Source organism: Alligator mississippiensis, chromosome 2, assembly GCF_030867095.1.
Source record: "Alligator mississippiensis isolate rAllMis1 chromosome 2, rAllMis1, whole genome shotgun sequence".
NCBI lineage: Eukaryota > Metazoa > Chordata > Crocodylia > Alligatoridae > Alligator > Alligator mississippiensis.
In genome coordinates, this window is record NC_081825.1 from 261,501,277 (window position 1) to 261,520,152 (window position 18,876).

Below are 18,876 nucleotides of genomic sequence, written 5' to 3' on the forward strand. Positions count from 1 at the left end.
ATAGTTATATGGTATTATCATTTTGAGAATTGCAGGTGGAATCTGAGGTAGACTGGAAAAGCAGTGGTATGAGGGTCAGGCCTGGAACAGCACAGCGTTGCAAGTTAGGTATGAGGTACGTTGACTGCACCATTTATAGATGGCAAGGTTTTTAAAAATATATCCCCCAAAAAACCTTGTATCATACATTTCCTGGACCATCATGGCTACAAATATGAAAGGCAGCCTGCTACCACTGCTGTCCCCAGCTGACCTAGGAACTGGGGGAGTTCCAGGTCCCTTCCTGCCACACTCCAGCCAGGGAGCAGCTGTGCAGGGGTGACAGACTTGACCGGTGACTGCAGCAGTTCAATGGTCTACGCTCAGTTCCTTCCCTCTGGACTCTACAGTAGATCCAGCTATCCAGGGCTACAGAAAAGGAATCACCAACATGTCTCTGGAAAGCTCACTGTGCTACACAGGAAAGGGATGTCAAATGGCACTGCTGCACCCCTCTGGATCTGCCCCTGAGTAGAAGCCTGCTTCAGTTTCAGATACTTAAGGTGGATTTTTTTTCTCTTGAAGCATTTATTCAAATCCTGCCACCTGCACAGAGGATGGAGATATAATGGAACAGGAAAAACAAATCTCTGCTGTGCCTCTAAGGCTAAGTACAGACTGTCAAAAAGCCTAAGGCTGAATCTATTCAGTTCTTGCAGGTTAGTCTAAGATGCACAGATTAAATTGAAACAGAATTGAACAGACATTTACATTTGATTAAAAAAATGCAGCCTCATGCCTGCAGTGGCTCAGGACAGAAGCCATGCAGGATTAGAACAGGACTCTCTGGCTGTATGTTTACTTCCTCTTCCTGCTGCCCCAGAGGTCTCTGGGATTTGCAGTTCAGAATTAGAGCAGCAGAACTTTGTAGGGTCTCATCACTTCTCCTGCTTCCAGGTGCCTCTGGGATTTGTAGTCCACAGTTGCAATCAGCAGTAAATTTGAGCAGGGGAAGTGGTATTTAACCCCCATCTCTGGTCCCAGACCCCAGCTGAGGTTTGTCTGGGGGGGACAGTCTCCCCCCTGTAGGCTGGGCTGCATCCGCAGCCTGACTTGCCACTCCCCTGGCCATCAGCCAGCCCTCACTGCTCCACCTAGGGTGCAGAGGGACAGGGTGAGCCCCGCTCTCTGGAGCAGGCAGCCTAGCCCAGCCCAGGGCTGCAAAGCATGCTGAGATGCTGGGGGACTGTACTTTAACTTGAACCAGAAAGGGGTCTGGGATAGAAGTTTTATAAACCAGTTTGACCCAAATCAGTTAAGTCTGATACTACATTCAACCATTTCAGCCTTTTTTAAACTGGTTTATGTGCACTGACCTTCTGGTCTGTTACAGATTTAAACCAGTTTCTGATCTCTTAAACTAGTTTATGTGTAACTTTGGTTCTTAGCGTAAAGTGACAGGAATGACAATAGTCAAGTAGATTCCAAATGTTTCACCTCTCAGGCAGGTATATTTAACCACCCACAAGAGTCTCACAAGATGAACAGAGGCCAAAGAAACAGCTCCCACTGATACTGCAGCCCTTAGCTCAGGAACATGTCCCCGGAAAAGCAGGCTGGTTATTTCCATACCTGTCAGTTGCACTTTGAACTGCTTGCTTAATGCTGGAAGGGAATTGAACATGACCAGCCTGTTGTCAAGTCCATGTTGGAAGGCTTATGATGCTTAGTATTTGTACAGTAGAGATAACAAAATGCTGTTAACATTAGCTGTAAAACTTGTGAGCAATAAAAGGTAATGACAACAGTGGACACATCATCAGCTTTGATTGAAAATTCCTTCTAAAATATCCAACCCTGAAGTGCTCTGCTCATGTCTAGGTCACAAAGGAGGTAATCCTGGGTTCATTCACAACAAAGAGCAGAAATTATGAAATTCTCTGTGAAGGAAAATCCTGAAGAGATATTTGCTTTGGGCTAGTTGAACCATTTTGTCACCACAAGGTCCTAGTGTTTCAATTTTGACTTTGTCTATGCTGCTAGTAATGATGTAGACATACATCAGAACAAGTTTCTTAGGGTTCTTCTGGCTCTTCCTCCCTCAACTTCTGCAACTTTTTTGAGATTAGTGACGGAAATGGATTCTATTTTACCTAATATTATTATTAAAATAGTGGGATTTTGTTTTAAAATCCTGCCCCTTTTACTATCTTGTCTGCTTAAAATTATGCTACATAAAATATATTAATAATCCCCCTCCTCTCCAATCACCCTGGTTAGCTTTTCTTTCCCACAATTTTGCACTTTTTGGGATGGGATACTATCTCAAAGATAATGAAGGATTTTTCTCTTCCATAGAAAAGGTTTAGGTTTATGAGATATTGCCAGGCAGAATGATTTTGCAGTGGCTAGGGCTACTTGCATTACCGCTTTATATACTCTTTGGAAATTAGATTGGGGCAGGGGGGAGAAAGGTATTTACAGTTGGATCTCAATAATAAATTGCGATCCTCTTTGACTAGACTTAGTACGGAACAGATGCCCAGAGCTGTTCTGGCTGGGTGTAGATTTTCCATCCCAAGGGCCAAAAGATATTGCCCAGTCTGTCTAGGAGTTTTGGAAGATAGTACCCACTATGTATTAGAATGTTCTTTATATAATAACATAAGGAGAACCTATTTATTATTGAACCTATACCTCTTCCTGGATGGAAGAGCACACACCAACTGCAGAGACTTCCTAGCCTGATGAAGGGTTTTTAAACCCAAAAGCTTTCTAATTTTTTTTTTCCAACTATTTAAGTTGGTCTAATAAAATATGTCAGATTCACCCAAAGAACCTTGTCTGCCCATGTCCTTAGACCAACACGGCTACAACCAACACCCCTGTGATATGAGTGATACATTTTAACATTAGATTTGATTTTATTGTCTCAATTGGGGATCTATGTACAATAATATTATAGATTCATGTCCTGATTTACTACTATATTTATATTAATAATGTTTTTATTTTGGTGGGCTCTATTTTTAGTATACTATATGTAGTCTGGTTACTGTGTTCAAACTGATTTATATTATGGTTGTATATGTGTTATATCATCTGTGGTAGCATGGCATTTAGCCAGAAGCCTTAATAAATTGAAATTGAATTGAATTTACTTTGTCTAAAATGCAAAATTAAGAAATCACTGTAAATGAAAAGGCAGTTAAGAATTTACATTCAAAATGTTTCCACAACATGGAAACAGGATGGTTTGAGACTCTTAGAACTCTGCACTCTCCTCCCTCAACTTCTGTCTTTTTTTCTGAAATTAAATCAGTTTGCTGCATATTGCAGTTTCTCTGACCAGCTTTGCATTGGATCTCAGTCTTAGAACAGAGAACCTCAACTTAAATCCCTGCATGCATGGCTGGTGAATTCTCTGGCTCATGACTCAATGGATATGGGAAGGGTTAGAAGGGTTATTTTGCATCTAATATCCCAGTGGCAGCAAAGTAAAGGGACTCCACCATAAGGTCCAGCTGGATCCACATCTGTTGAATGATGTGCTCAGTTCAGGTTAGGAAAGGGGAAGTTAAAACACTAGAGGTTGACTCTTCTACAACATCACAAATCATTTATTGTGTGATGATGACCTCTTAGTATATGGAATGGAAGAACTTAGTAGGGGGAAGAACCAATCCAATCATAGTTTAAGCCATGTTAATGAAGTTGTTTCCCTATTCTTTTTTTCCTTTCAGGCTTGAAGCATTTTCCTGTGAATGGATGTATGGAGGGTTTTGTGTACGTGCACTGAGTCTAATATCAGACTTGCTGGTCCACCTCAGAAGCTTTGACATCTGCCAACAGTGGAAACCCAGAACCAGGTCTGAGAGGAGTTTCCTTCCCAATCTCTCTGTCAGTTAGAAAGAGGTGGGGAAATGTTGCTTAGTCCAAATCTCCTATCCATATTGCATTTTCTGTTTTGGGAATAGTGCTTGGACCACCTGCCCTATTCACCCCCTCTTTTTGTGCCTCTCCCCAGCTGCTTCTTTATGGATGGGTAGCTCTGAAATTTGCTATCTCCAGATTGTTGCCTTTTGTAAACTCCAATTTGATAATACTTTTGGGTAGGATCATCCAGAGTAGTTTGAGCAACATGTAAAAAAACAAAAAAACTTGGGAGCCCTGTCAAAGAGAGATACCATACTTGAAACATTTGCTCAGCCAGGAGCTTCACAATGTATGGGAGTTTCAATTTCTTATGCCTCCTTGTCATTATTTTATCTTTATGATTCAATATTTTCTATATGGCAAAATTCCATCTTTGATCTTTTTCAGTGTTTCCCCATGGCTTCCTGTCTGCTTTCTTAAAGAAAGTGTCCAAGCAAATTTGGACAGATGTTCTCCAGGGACGTGAGCAACACAGCAAACTTGTTCGCTGGCGTGGAGTCGCATCGAATCAAGCGTTGTAAGTCAAAACTGACGTCATAAAGTTGAGACAGGGTGTCAATCTATAAACGTTGTAAGTGTGAAACGTTGTAACTCAAAACATTGTAAGTCGAGGACTACCTGTAGCTAATATAGAAAATGCTGGTGTGCCTCACCTTTACCTTTTTCACCATCATTTTTCTCTTGTGTTTGCTTTGTGTCTTCCAGTTTCTACTCTCCGTCCTCCAGGATCCTACTCTGTGGCTTCAGAGACAAGAGAAACTGACCCCTTACACCCTAATCAGCATTTCAGAGAAGAGGCCATCAGCCCAGCTCTGCTGCTGTGTCCCAAGGGCCCGGGAGAGGGTGTCTGGAGGAGGCGTCTCCCTTCGGGTAGTTGAAGCCGCTCTCCAGCCGCCACTCCCATGGATGCAGAGGGCTGGGCGGTGCTGCCCGGGAGCTGCCCTTCTCCCCAGCCGCTGCCCCTGCCCTCAGCCTCCCGCCCCGCGCCAGCAGGGCCCAAGTCTCGCTAGATGGGCGGGTGGCCTGTCCCGGGCACCTCCCGCAGGCAGAGCCGAGCCAAGCCGAGGGCTGGGGGCGACGAGGCGCTGCGGCCCGACCCGGCCTGGGTTCCATTGAAGGCTGCGGTTGCCTCGGGGACGGAGGGGCGGGGCGGGGCGCGCGCTAGCCTATGGCGAGGGAGGGGTGGAGCCCCGTGGCCAACTAGTAGGAGCCGGAGCGCGGGGCAGAGGCAGTGGCCGTGGTTTGGCGACGCGGCAGCATGGTGAGCAGCGGGCCGGAGCTGGCCGGGAACGGATCAGTGCCGGGCGTGAGGGCGGCGGCGGGCGAGGGGCCGGAGGCGGAGCGCGGCGGCGGCGGCGGCGGCGAGGTGCGACTGTCGCGGCGGCGCTGGGCCGTGGTGCTGCTGTTCAGCTCGTACTCGCTGTGCAACGCCTTCCAGTGGATCCAGTACGGCAGCGTCAACAACATCTTCTCGCGCTTCTACGGCCAGCCCGCCTTCGCCATCGACTGGCTGTCCATGTGCTACATGCTGGCCTACATCCCGCTGCTCTTCCCCGTGGCCTGGCTGCTGGACTGCCGCGGGCTGCGCCTCATCGCCCTGGCTGGCTCGGCCCTCAACTGCCTGGGCGCCTGGCTCAAGCTGGGCAGCCTCAAGCCACACCTCTTTGCCGTCACCGTGCTGGGCCAGGTCGTGTGTGCCGTGGCACAGGTCTTCATCTTGGGCATGCCTTCACGCATTGCCTCTGTCTGGTTCGGCGCCCATGAGGTCTCCACTGCCTGCTCCATCGCCGTCTTTGGCAACCAGGTACCCGGTAGGGAGGGGCAGCCCAGTGGGTGCAGCTGAGGCAAGCACCCCTGGAGTTAGGTGGGATCACCCCAGCCAGCCCCCTGCCCCTGGCCTATGCCTCAACCCTGTGCTGAAGGACTCCCAGTGCCAGAGATTCCCTTGCCAGAGGAATAGCCCTGGACCTGGGCTAGGTGACCTCAGGAGCTCCCTTCCAGCCCTGCTGCCTTATTGGGCCCCTGCTGCCCACTACATATATGGTGTGGTTCACTGGTGAATCGTGCTATGAATGTAGATCAGCCACAAGGGCAAAGTACTGTATTTACTCAAATGCAAGACTACTTTGAACACAGGCTGTCCTAAGGGCCACAGGTCTTGTAGTCATGGCTGCATTTCATCAACTTAATCCTTGGTTTCTGTTACTGAGCACATGCAGCTTTTGGCAGCTATTTAATATTAGACAGTACATTTAATGTGGTTTCCCTGTATGCAACTGTAAGGCAAGGAGCTGCTTTTCCCCTATGCTGATGGTGGGGCAGGAAGGAGGAGGAGGGAGCAGGGGTGTCTTGTATTTGAGTAAATACGGTAATTGTCACCCCATGCACTGGTGAATCACACAGTAAATTTAGACCCGATACGTATATAGAGTAACAACCATGCCATAAACAGGTCTATCCGGCTATAAAGAGAGCCAGACAGCTACAAAGTTATTGCTTGAAAATGGGTAGCAGCTGTAGAGCTGGTTTCTCCAGCACTTTCTGGAATACGTGGCAGGGCTGTATGGATTCTATGACTGGAAATGTAGGCAGGACCTAATAACACACACAGAGGCTTGTCTAAGGGCAAAAAAGCTGCTAATATGATGCATTTGGGGGAGAACACAGATTTAGCTGGCCTATGGCTTGGCTAAGAGGGGTGCCTATATCTCAAAGCCGGAAGGGAGAGGGATTTTATAGGGCAGTTACAGGTAGGTGCTACCTGGGATGATGGCAAGAAGGACAACGTAGGCTGAATATAAAGAAACTTTCTCCCAGGCTGAAGCATTTGTGGCCTCCTGCCACAAAGAATGGGACTCCCCGTTACTGCTGCTGTTGAAAAATGCCCTGATTAGAAAAAAAAACAACCCTTGTCATGCTGTAGCTGAAGCATTAGTTTCTGGGGCTTCATAGACAAGTCCTATGCAGTCCCATCTCTCTCTCTCTCATTTTGTACTGTATAGTAAAATAATGAGTATTTCCAGTCAGGCATGTAAAGAAGAAAATATCTATCAGCTCTTCTAAACTTTCTAATGCCAAGTGTGATTTATTGACTAGCACTCTCCTGGGCTGTAACTTTCTTTACTTTCAGCCATTTGGTACCTGACAGGGCTGAAGCATTCTTTACAACATTTGAAAGGATCAAGTAAATTGTTTTGTGACCCTTGGACCTGAATACTTTGCTGATCCATGCTGTGTGAAGCAAATGCATTCGCACACATACGGCATAGCTTTGGAAGGCAGATCATGCTACATAGTGCTGAATGAACACTACAAGCAGAGATCTGAATGCTAGCCACTAGATGAACTAGTGGCTCCTGAGTGTCTTCACGAAGTCTGCAGTGGCTTAGTCACTCTCCACTTTCAAGCTGGGCAAGCTGTGAAGCTTGAATGGTTTGGAACTCAGTCTGCTTTTAGTATGCAGTTTTGTGTAGGTGTCCATGGCAAAGTGTATGAAGTTCCCCCATACCCTTGTCCTTTAGTGATGTGGCAGGGTTTGAGGAAAGATCTTTTTTGTCTTGAGCATTCTGTGTTTGCTCAGATGATGAAGCAGAAAGGGGTGAAAGCTCTGGAGTGATACCGAGGAGCTGATATTTACTGAACATTTGGAACTTAAGGGGCTTTAAATTCCTTAGAGAGAAAACACACTTCTCTCCTCCTCTTCCTGCTCCTCTTCCTTTTGATAAGGGCAAACAAAAACATTTAGACTCATCAATCTGGCCAGCTGGATGCTTTTTAGGTGTTTTTTAAATGAATCTTTAGTGCAAAAGGCATTTAACTTGGCATGGTCTCTTTGCTGACTTAGGGGTAAATAAATGACTGAGTGGTCCATTGGCAGATCTCTCTCTGCATACAATGAAACCCAAACATTGGGGCTTTCAGCTTGTAGGATGTCTTGAACGTGACTTTCCCATCACTTTAAAAGGTGGGGTGGACTTTTCCGGCTGTTCAGTAGTTTAAAGTGCAGATTTTTCCTGAGTTTATGGCTGCACAGTAATTCAAAGCACCATTCTAGTAACACCCTGATTCAGTACAATGCCTCTTGCTTCATGAATATAACACCTTATTCTGTCCCCAAAGACCTTCAAGATCACTTCTTGATGAGGGGCTAGGACACCTTCTCCAGGGGGAGTACCTATGGATTTTATGCTAACTAAAAGGCCAAGAAGCCACAATATGGCTTCTTCGCAGTATGATTGCGTATCTGTTGAATTATTAGTTCCTCCTTGCTCCTTTGTAAGTGGCTAGGAGGGCTTACCTTCAGCCTGACACTGCTCAGAGTCCACATGCTTTGGGATTTGTAATGAAGGGCTCTGTAGTTTAGTGAGCTCATTGTGATATGCCATAGTAGTAGGTTGTTACTTGGTCTCATTCCGTAGGCAGCCTTATGCTTGCTTTTCTGGCTAGCTGTGCAGATTTGTTCCAGATGTTAGTTGCATCCTGCTCAATCTATCATGGACACTTATGGTCTAGAAATGAGATGCAACTGTAACACTTATTTGCTCCTGTTAAGGAAGGGTGTGGGAAACCCCTTGGAGTACACATGCTTCCAGGGAGCCTTAAACAGTGATTTGCTGAAGGGAGCCCCAGTCAGTAAACTGACTTGCCTACCTGTGCTGCAATTGCACTCTGAAAATCTGCTTTGAATACTGCCAAGCTATCTGTGCTAGCAGCACCTTATTCCTGGGGCTCAGATTTATACTTTGGAGACTAACTCATCTAAGGAATTAAATTGTACCAGGTGTTGCATAAGGTCCCAGCTAAGGGAATCCTCCCTTGATTCCCCCAGGGTCTTGTCTTATTTTCAAATTCAAATGCCATGGGTTGATCACTGTTAAGTGAGGCACTCTCAGTAGGCTCAAGCTAGTTTTCAAGAAAGAAGTTTAAATGCTGCCAGCAAAGAGTCTTCTCCTTCAGTTTGGTTGTCTATCTTTAAAAAACATTAAGAATGTCCCCATACTTTTCCTGATCTTCTGCAAGGGCAGATACCTCAGAGAAACTGCATGGGGCGTTTTTGCAAAGGAGAGCTTTAGCATAAGCTTTACATTAAAAATATTAGCAACACTTCACTTGCTGAAAGACCAGTGAGTTCCAAGAGGCCAGAAGCTTCAGGGGGTGGAGATGGGAGAGGACAGTGTTTTTAGAGGGCTTATTACTGGTCTTTAATGTAACTTCCCAGTAGTGCTAAAGTGCTATGCTTCTATGCTGTGTGGTGCAGAGATCCTAGCAATGTCACATGTGGGTGATTTTCCAGCTGACTTAATGTTTAGAGCTCCATCATGATCCTTGCTCAGCTGAGTTTTGTGTGTGTGGGAGGGGGAAGTACTTGGCCAGGCTGCCTCCGTCTAGTGTACTGTTCCTGTTAGCTGGTCAGTGTGTTCTGACCCAGCTTTTTTCATAGATGTTACGTGCTGAAGCAAATGGGCAGTGGCCTACTATTACAGGAAGACAACTTCTCATTCCATCTGGGAGCACTGTCCAAGGAGGACAGAGATGAAGCTTGAGAGAGAGAGAGCTTAGTGACTTCAGGAACATGGGGCTGCTGGAGTGGGGGACACCCCACTCCCCACTGCTTGTGCTTTTAAAATCTGCTTTGCTGTCTTTTAGAGCTGAACAAATTAATTTATGAGACATGTTGGGATGTTGCACTGAATCTTTCCAAGTAGCACTAAAGGCTAAAAAGCCCAGTGATGGGAGCAGAAGAAACATTTAGAGTGTGAAATAATTTCCTTGTAAGCTCTCAAAGTCCCCCAGGGCTACCCAGGTCTTCAGCCAAGCACCCAAGAAAGAAATCTGATAACCAGCTGTTCTGATGGCCTGGACTTGGACTTTGGCTTTGGGTCTTGTTTTAACACACTGGTCACCACTGCAGCAACTGCTTTAGGTCTTGAGAACCACTCCAGTTTTTCCATCTGCTTGTTACCTGGAGAGTGGGTGGCACCATGCCAGCTGTTGCCAGCAGGTAGTTGTAGAATCCTTTCTGTAGGACCAAGAGAGAGTATTTGATGTTGTGACTCTTTCTTTCCTGCTGCCAGTACTGAGCTGGCCATTGTAGTGGGATCAGACCTAGCGTTTGGTGCCACCTAGGAAATGCTGTAGAAAACAAGTGCGTGTCTGGAAGGATTTTCCTCTATCCTCATTCTCTCTCTCAAATTGTTAAAGGCATTGATATAGATGGGGAGAAGAAACACTTTTACTCATGTTAGTTTTGGCATTTTTACTTGCGTTAGTTGAGAAATAAGCCTGCTTTCTCTGTTCTTGTACAGAGTGGTTTTCTTGGCTCTGAAACAGGGCTATATTGTTTGTGGCTGGTGATTTAGAGTGTCTTGTGTTAGGATCTTACATTGCTTCAAGCAGCTTCTTTGTAGAGAACCCACTAGCTTTGTACTAGGGGAAGAGTTTGGAAGGGGATTGACAAGACTGGGACCGTACCTTTCCACTTGTAATTCAGACGTTTTGGTACAGGGCGATTCACAGCATTGTTTGTACCAAACTCATCACATGCTCCTGCCTAGACATGGCCTAGGGGGTTTACTGTGCAGAATAACCCTTCACCTCAAAGCCTGAGGAAAGAGCAGGATACCAGCCCATGGGTTTCTTCAGTAAGATCTACAAGCCTGCTTGGCGTCTCTGTAACAGCTCAGCTACACTGTGTCCCTCCAAACAAGGTCTGATTCCCCATGTGGCAGAACAGAAGAAGGGTTAATTGAGAAATGAAGCAGACTTCCCCTCCCTCTGGTATCTGCACCTTGATTTTTACCATGGATTACCATTAGAACAGATCTCACTTTACTGAGGGATCAAGAAGGGGCATGTGATGGTGGCAGCTGTCTGAGCGACATTCCTAACCTCCTGCTGGAGTCCCACCCATCTTCCCCTCTCCTCCCCCGTTTCTGCGGAAAGGAAGGGTGGATCAGAGCAGTCAGATTCCAGGGAACACTCTGTAATCGCTACTCAAACATTATGGACTTGGGGTGGTGCCAGAGGGTGTTGGAGCCAGGGAAAGATGTGGCCTACCTAGAATGGTTAGGTTTCTATAAACGAGCACTGGGGCCTGGGGTGACCTTCCTTCTCATTTTGTCTGGTGCCGTACCTTCGGCTACATGTTGGACACAGAGTATGCACTCTAATAGCAGCTAACTTTCTGAGCTGGTGTGTTAAGGCACTTTATGAGGAACTGTATGAATGGCTGCAGTGTTCGTGTTGGGGAGAAGAGGTGCTATCCCATGGCATCCCCTGGCACAGGGGATTGCATACTCTTCTGACACTGGGGTTCTTCACTGTCTGTAATTGTAGGGGTCCTTGGAACTATGTATTCCTCAGCCCTTTCCCCAAAAGCAAGCACCTGCATCTGCTGCCTGGCCTGAGGCAGCTCTTGGATCTGGAATTCCTGACCTCTGCCACTGGCCCTTTCTTCATGCTGTGCTATTGCTGCCTCTTTGCTTTTGTTATCCGTTGGGAGAAGGGGCACAGATGCAGAGTTCAGAACTGTTGCCTGGAGGAAGTGTTCCTTCTGTGATGTCCTCTCCTTTTGGACAGCACAAAGCAACAGCATCACAAGGGCAGGAGTGTGACAGGGCAGGAGATACTGTTTGCTGGCTTTTTGGGACTGCACTAGGTACTGCATTAGTGCTTGATGTTTTCAGGGATGGTGGTGATTCACAGGAGTCCCAAGCCCAAGATTTTTACTTCACAGGGCCCAGATTCAGGCTCTGCCACAGTTCACAAACTGAAAGAAATCTGGTACAGCTGTGCCTCAGTCATCACATGTTAGAGTATGATTATTAGTTACAACATGTGACACATCTGGGACTGAAATAGCAGGGCATGGGATAGGGCAGGTCTGTGGTGCCTGGAGAGTACTGTGGGGACCTCAGGGCTAGAATGAGTGGATTGGGTTGCATCAGCAGGGCTGTTGAAGTCCTTTTGCTGATGCCCTGTATATACTGTACTTGGCACTAGTAACTGCTCCTCTGTACTGTTTAAATCCCAGACATAGTCTCAAGCTCTGGGATCTCTGCAGGCAACAGGATCCTGCTCTTCTGCTTTAAATAGTCCAACCTTTGGATCTCACATTTACTGTGCAAATAAATCTATCCATGACATGAGCCAATGAAATCTAGCAAAGCTGGAGACATTTTTCTAATCTTAGCTTGAAACATTCAGCTTGACTCTAAACTGTCCAACCCTCAGGAGGATCCCAGACCTTTCTGGAACATCTGGGTGACTTTTATAGTAGTGGTAAAATAATACTCATTTGCTGCAACATTAAATTTGTTTCCCACAACACACGAGTCTCACTGGAATTCGTCTGGCTCTTGGCAGACTTCGAGAGTCCGCAGTTCCTATGTGCAGCAGTGAGAGGTGGAAGTGCATGGACAGGCTTAACAAGAGGCTTTCAGGAGAGGTGCATTAGTGAAAGTACACAAAACAACACTGACTGCTTGGAATAAGCCCCCAGTCAGTTCCTGCAGAGGCTTCTGGGATGCCAGGCTCCCTGCTCTGGGTTAGTTTCCCAGCCAAAGAGGGTGCATTTGGTTAGAGCAACACTTGATCAGTCTCTCTCAAGGAAACTTTTTTGGCAGCAGGCATGTACTGGCTGAAAGCCCAGCATGGGGGAACTGTACTCAGCATCTTTTGGGGAGCAGGGCTTGGGGATAACTTTTTTTCTTTTCAACTGAAAGCTCTTATCTCCTCTGTCTGCTTTCTGTGTGTGGTTTGTTTTTTTTTTTCCACACCCCTCCCCCCCCCCCCGCCCCAGCATTTAAGTCTCTTAAATGTTAATAAAAATATCCCCTCCACACCCATAAGTGCTAACAAGAATACTAATCCCTCTGTTACACGGGTGGAAAGCCCAAGGCACAGAGTCTGCATGAGTTTCTCAAGGTCCCAGAGTGAGTCTGTTGATAGTAGGACCCAGAGCTTCTTAGTCCCAGACCATTGCCTTCACCACAATACCTTCCTTGCTCCCTAGCCATACGATATTGCTGTGTTTTAATCTGTGTTGTCACTCAGAGGTTCAGGCCAGGGTCTAATTTAATCTATTTTAAAGAGCCATGTGTTGGCTTGACCTGGGGATTCTGGAAGGTAGGCAAATGAATAGGGCATAGTCCCATCCCAGGGGACTAAATAGCATTCTTGATTGGTTTGGCTGTCACCCTCAGGGCTGGCCTTTCTCAGGAGGTTCTCACCTTCTCTCTGCTTCACCTTGGTGACAGTAATACTGCTTTTCTTCCTTCTCACATGAGTGCAAGTAAGAAAGTAGGAGTGCCTGTATGGGTTGTTTTAAAAGCTTTCTACTTTCCCTCCATGTAAGCAATATGTTAGTTTGACCTATGCCTTGCTGCAGCTCCCTTCCTCAGGGGGTCTTCCTAGTGAGTTACTAAATAGAGTTTAATACTGTAGTTGTGCTGGAACTCTTTATGTGGCCAGAACAGACCATAACTAGGCAAAGAAAATATGCCTTAGCTCTGCTTCTAAGAAACTGTGTTGTATTTTATGTAGGATAAGGAAAGTGTCTTAGTATGGGCAGAGAGCCCTTGTTAGCCCACTGCAGAAATTACCAACAGTTGTAACCAACCATTATTTCCAAACAAGCGTGTAGCTCTTGTGTTCTAGCAGGGAAAGGGAGGCCACTGGGCTGCCTTAGGAGTGATCACATTTCCTCTAACCTTTTAGTTGCTAAAATGTATTTGCATTATAGCCAGCAGCTGCATGTAATCTAATGCCCCTCTTCCCATTGGCTAGCAGAATTGCAGGGCTGGGATCTTCAGCATCTGCTTCTTGCATGGATTCCAGCAATTTTTTTGGGGAAATTTAAAAGTAAATTTGAGGTGCCTGCAAGAGCTCCCCTCCCATTACACTAGCCATGTAGGCTGGTTGCCTTCCCAGATCACTAGAACTGTTGCTTATCTCTCCCTTCCCCCTTCCCACACAAAATGTAACTTGTATGGATAAAATGGAAAGTAACTGCACTAGTCTATACTGAAGCAATGTGTTGTCTTCATGGTTAGTGGTCTTGTTTTCTTCTCAGCCCAGATGTCACTGCCTGTTGCACTTCTTCAGACTGGAAGCTCTTAGAACAGCTCCTGGTTTCTTGGCCACAGTGTGCTCTTTCTGTACAATTGCCCATGTCCTGAGATCATTTTCTGTGCTCAGACCTGGGACTTGTTGAATTCCTTGTGTGGACAAATGTACAGTTAGAAGGGGAGGGGGAACTGCTGCTCTGGTGTGCTCGTCTCAACTGTTTCATTTGCAGAATCCTGTAGCCTACAATTTTTATCTAAATAACCCTGGCTTTGACCCTGAATGAAACAGGGTTGGAGCTGGAGGATTTTGCTAAACTTCTGTTACAAAATCATGCAGTTGCAACAGTTGCATCCAAACAGCTTCTGTGTTACATTTGTCAACAACTTTCTCCTCCCCCTAGTCTGGGGCTAACCCTATGTTGCCACTTCTCACCATTTTACTGTGAATATCATGATATTTGTTTTTTTCTCCCTTACTCACATGGCAGAAGCTGGGTTTTATGTGAGAAACTCGGGTTTTATTTAGGAAGATAGGGCAAGGTGGCAACTTAAAGACTAACTTGTTTAGAGACGAAAACTTTAGACTGTCACCTATGAAAGCAAGAGTCAGCAACCCCCTGCATGTATGCTGGAGTGTGGCAAATGAAGCAGTCTTGCTTGACATGTCACAGCTGGCCTGGGCTCTGGGCAGGCCCCTGCCAGTAGCTACAGAGCCCACACGGCTCGCAGCAGGTGGTGATGTTGGGGAGCTGCAAGTAGCTGCATCTGGGTCTGTGGAGCCCTGGCCCAGCTCATTGTTGACAGCAGGTGGGGAAGGGGTTGAGAGCAGCCTGTGTGCCATGGCCTGTCCAGATTCTGGGCTACCTGTGTCGGGCAGTGGGGAGGCTGCAAATGGTTACACTGGGATCTACAGGGAGGTTGTGGGGCTTCTTGGCACTCTACTGAATCCATCCCACCAAGGGATTTTTATATGGCCTGCAGTGGGTCCCTTGGTGCCACCCTGCCTAGGTGCAGAGGGCAGCTCAGGCCATGGTGCAGGTGGCCAGTCCTGCTGCCTGGATGGATGGCAGGGCTGGGGCAGTGCAGGGCTGGATCCCATTTCCTGGCAATGACAGCTCCTTCTGGCTGTCACTGCTAGTATCGCCTCTGCCACTGGACCCAGCCCTGCTTTCTGGGCACCCTGGCCTATCTGTCCTGCACCCACTGCCAGGGGCACCAGATCAGGGGGATGGGCAGGGTCTCCATGGAACTGGCCTAGGACCCATATGGGCAGGACATGCTTGGCCAGGTGGATGGGGATGGGGGTAGTGGGGAGTGGCATCTGGGAGCGTGATGGCTGGGACTGAGGCCTTGGCTGGGGTTGAGATCTTGGGGTGGTGACCACACAGGGCTGGGGGCTGGGACAGAGCCACAATCTTGCTGCCTGCATGCCCTCTCTGCAGAGAGAGAGGTACATCGCTATCATTTAGGGAAGCTAGAAGAGAGTTGAACCATATCAAAAACAGCTGCTCAGGAGCAGAGAGAATGGTTACTTGGTTGGTAATCTGGTGACCAGACCCTGCATCCTCACCTGTCTGAGAAACCATAGACGGTTTTAATTTCTCCTGTTACTTCTGAAACTTGCTTTAAAACCACAGAAGAACAGAATGACGGTATATTTTTTTGTTTAGCAGGCAAGTGGTGAGTGGTGTAAGTAGAGGATCTGGAAGGTGCTCAGTTGGCTGTTTGTGTGAGGGCAGCAGCTAGGGAACCCTGTGCTGGTGTGTCATTAGTCAGGGCTCAGTACGACTTGTCTGGAGGCTGTGAGCACTCTGCCCTGTCCCATATGGGCTAGTTCCTGTTGTATAGGGCTCTGAGGTCTGTCTGTCTGCACTACCTGATGAGGTTTTGGTGCTAGTGAGAGGGGCTACACTGGGAACCATAGAGGCAGAAGTTTTCACCCTGTGATGAGGACATTGTGGGTTACTGCAGGTCCAGCTTTCCTTACTCTCCCCATAGGACTGCTAATATGGCAGGCTATGGTGATATGGACACCATTCCAATGGGAACCACTGACTCCTTGCATGTGGTGCCTGGAAAAAAGTAAAACATATGCTGCTTATAATGCTCATCATATTAGGGGCTTATCTTTACTGCTATCAGAGCTGTATATTGCACCTTACCATAACCAATGTGCATGAGACTTCTCAAGGGAAAAGTGCAGTGAAGACAAAACACTTGGCAGTAAAATCAAAGTTCCTTGTCTTCTCTGTGTCCCCCCCCCCCAGGAGGTCTCATGCACATTACCTACTCTAAGGTACAGAAAGCAGCTCTTATAGCAGTGAAGATAAGGTCTGCCACACTGGGAGATTTGCCTCTACTTTCTTTTCTATCCTAGCTCTTTTTCCCTACGTTTTGGTTATCTGGGACTTGAGTGTTTAGCTGTCAGGTTTAGGCTTGGAAAGATTTATTAGCAGAAGATAACAAGAAATTTTGCACAGAACTGAGTAAATCTGAGTACCATTTTAAAGAGTGGTGATGATGTTATTGTCTCTAAGGAAAGGATGTTCCAGTGCTTAGTAAAGCATTTTGCGGTCAATCCCTGCCAGGTATATCAGATGCATCTTCCTCCACTTACAGGTAAGGAAGAGACTCAGAGGGGAATGGTCTTGACTTTGTCCCACAAGAATCCTGTGACAGTGCTAGGAAGAAAATCTAGGTTTCCTGACTCTTGTCTTGTACTTTAGTCACAGACTTGTCCTTCCTAGCGAGACCTCACAGCTGGAGCATGGCTACTAAGGAGATAAAATATCCTTGCCCAAGCTCATAACAGAACTCATAAAATAGGCCATCTGCCAGCCCAGGGGTCAAGTGTCTCTCTGAACTTGGTGTCATGTGAGGAGGACTATGGGCGGCTGTATGAGGGAACTGTTCTTTAGATTTCTTTGTGTAGCTGTGCAAATATAGTTCATGTGCTTGGGTCTGAATGTCAAGAGCTCATTAGATATAATAATGATGGGAGAAGGAATTGTTTTTGCCCTTTTATCTTTTTGTCACTGATTGAAATTGATAAGGAAAAGGAGCAGGGGACCTGTAAATCTCCTCTGGCAGCTTATTATGGGACTGTTGGTCTGTGAGATCAGGGGGCTCGTGGAGTGGGAAGGCTGGGGCAGGAGCATTGCTGAAAGGCTGCATCATGGTCAGGTGACACTTTTTTCTGAACGTCAAAAAACTGGAGCTGTGTGGGGCCTGATAGCGGGCTGAAGGGGCAGAGTGAAGTGTGCAGAGCTGAGGCAGTGGACATAAGCAGCAAAACACAGATTTGTTGTAGGGGCTGATGGGCTTTTCCACAACAGGTGGTCTGGGTTTGGTGGAATTGCCTCGCTCCCTCAGTCAGAGGTGCCTTATGTTGGTTTTCATGGTGGAAGAACATGGAGAACATGGAGAAATTGTAATACATGGGATAGGTCAGAAAGGAGACAGCCTGTGCACAGAGCTGGCCATCAGATTCCTCAGCTTCCAGATGGCATTTCAGGTAGGAGGGCAGTAGAACTGCTCTGGGAAGTGGGTTTTGAATGACTGAGACGCAGGAATTGCCATGTCATCCCAGAGCAGTGCTCCATCCAAGCCAGGGTCCTGTTGACACTGCCGGGTATCACATGGGTGTGAGGAAGGTACTACTGACTCCCTGGATGGTCAGTTAAGGAACATTTTGGCTCACAGACACTTCTTCCTAACCCCTCCCAGTTTGGCTTTGATTTATACTCTGAAATGGGACAGTTTAAGCCCATTTTCATTCTGCTGGATACAGCTGTCGATGTTCTTTTCATACATGTAAATGCCTGAGGGCAGCATGGTAGGATTTGGTTCCTTGTATCACTTATTTTCTCCAAAGTGGCCCATGCTGGGAGTCCTGACTCCAGTTGATCTACATGCCTCTGATTATAAGGATAAGTGCCAGAGCTGTCCTGGACACTGAAGCTTGGGCAAACATTGGTGAGAATTACTCGTTTGTAAGTTGGTGTTTTCTGTCTCCAGCACTGGGGTGAGCTAATATGTGAAGGACAGGGCAGGACATTCTGTGACCCTGAATCTCCCCGCTGGAGCAGAGAGCAATGAGTTTGCAAAGGGGGCTGATTAGAGCATGGAGGATGCAGATTTTTCTGATTCCAGTTGACAGGGAGGCAGAGAAGACTCTTAATAATGGGATCTTGAAACCAGTTGAAGAAAATATGTGCCAAGGCAAACTAATTATTATTTATGGAGCACAAAACTTTGGGGGTCACACTGAACCTTGAGTGTCTGACTGGTGGGAACTACAAGGACTTGTTCTCTGTTTCTGATTCTGACATGCTTGGATGCATTCCTTTTTTCTCTATCTGACTTCCTGTCTGTTTAAAAAAAAAAAAAAATTAAAAATAAGAGATAATAATTGATCCTACCAAAGGAAGACTGAGGAGACAGTGGGCACTGCTGAAGCATTAATTTTACACTGTATCTAAAGCTTTCACAGTGATAGTATTGCATTAAGGCTGTCTTTCTGAGCCACCTGTGATGAGTTGAGGGAGGAGGCACAGTACCTGCTCGGGTTCCCTGCACTGGGATATCAGCTGTCCCTATAGCAATAAGTGCATCTCTCTACAGCAAGGAAGTGGCCAACTACCTGGATATTGCTTGAATTCATCCTCATTTCCATGCCTTGCATAGCTGCTGTCCCCTTTCCTGCTACAAGTGAGGGAGGGCTGGATTTCAGTTGTTACACAGGTGATAGTAAAGGACTGAATAACCAGTGTGGCTGGGAGGTAGTGGGAAATGGGGATATTCTTCATTGCTTCTGTCATTTTGGTTCAGTTGGTGCTGCTCAGTTATGATACACCCAAACACTTTAAGCTGCAGAAGTGATTTAGGAATGTTA

At 46.7% G+C, this 18,876-nt stretch overlaps 1 protein-coding gene across 5 annotated transcripts in view; it reads left to right on the forward strand.

The window, feature by feature from the left end:
- The first annotated feature begins 5,123 nt into the window (after positions 1–5,123).
- Positions 5,124–18,876, forward strand: part of FLVCR2 (FLVCR choline and putative heme transporter 2) — a 50,940-nt gene continuing 37,187 nt past the window's right edge. For 3 of the 5 annotated variants that reach the window (XR_001374025.3, XR_001374024.3, XM_019499234.2), the window contains exon 1: positions 5,124–5,719. Coding sequence is in view for 2 of the 5 variants with exons in the window: in XM_019499234.2 (XP_019354779.2) it covers positions 5,174–5,719 (546 nt within the window). In the remaining 3 variants the exon portion in view is untranslated. The remainder of the gene's footprint in view (positions 5,720–18,876) is intronic. The other 2 variants (XR_001374026.3, XM_014611290.3) reach the window with 2 other exon arrangements.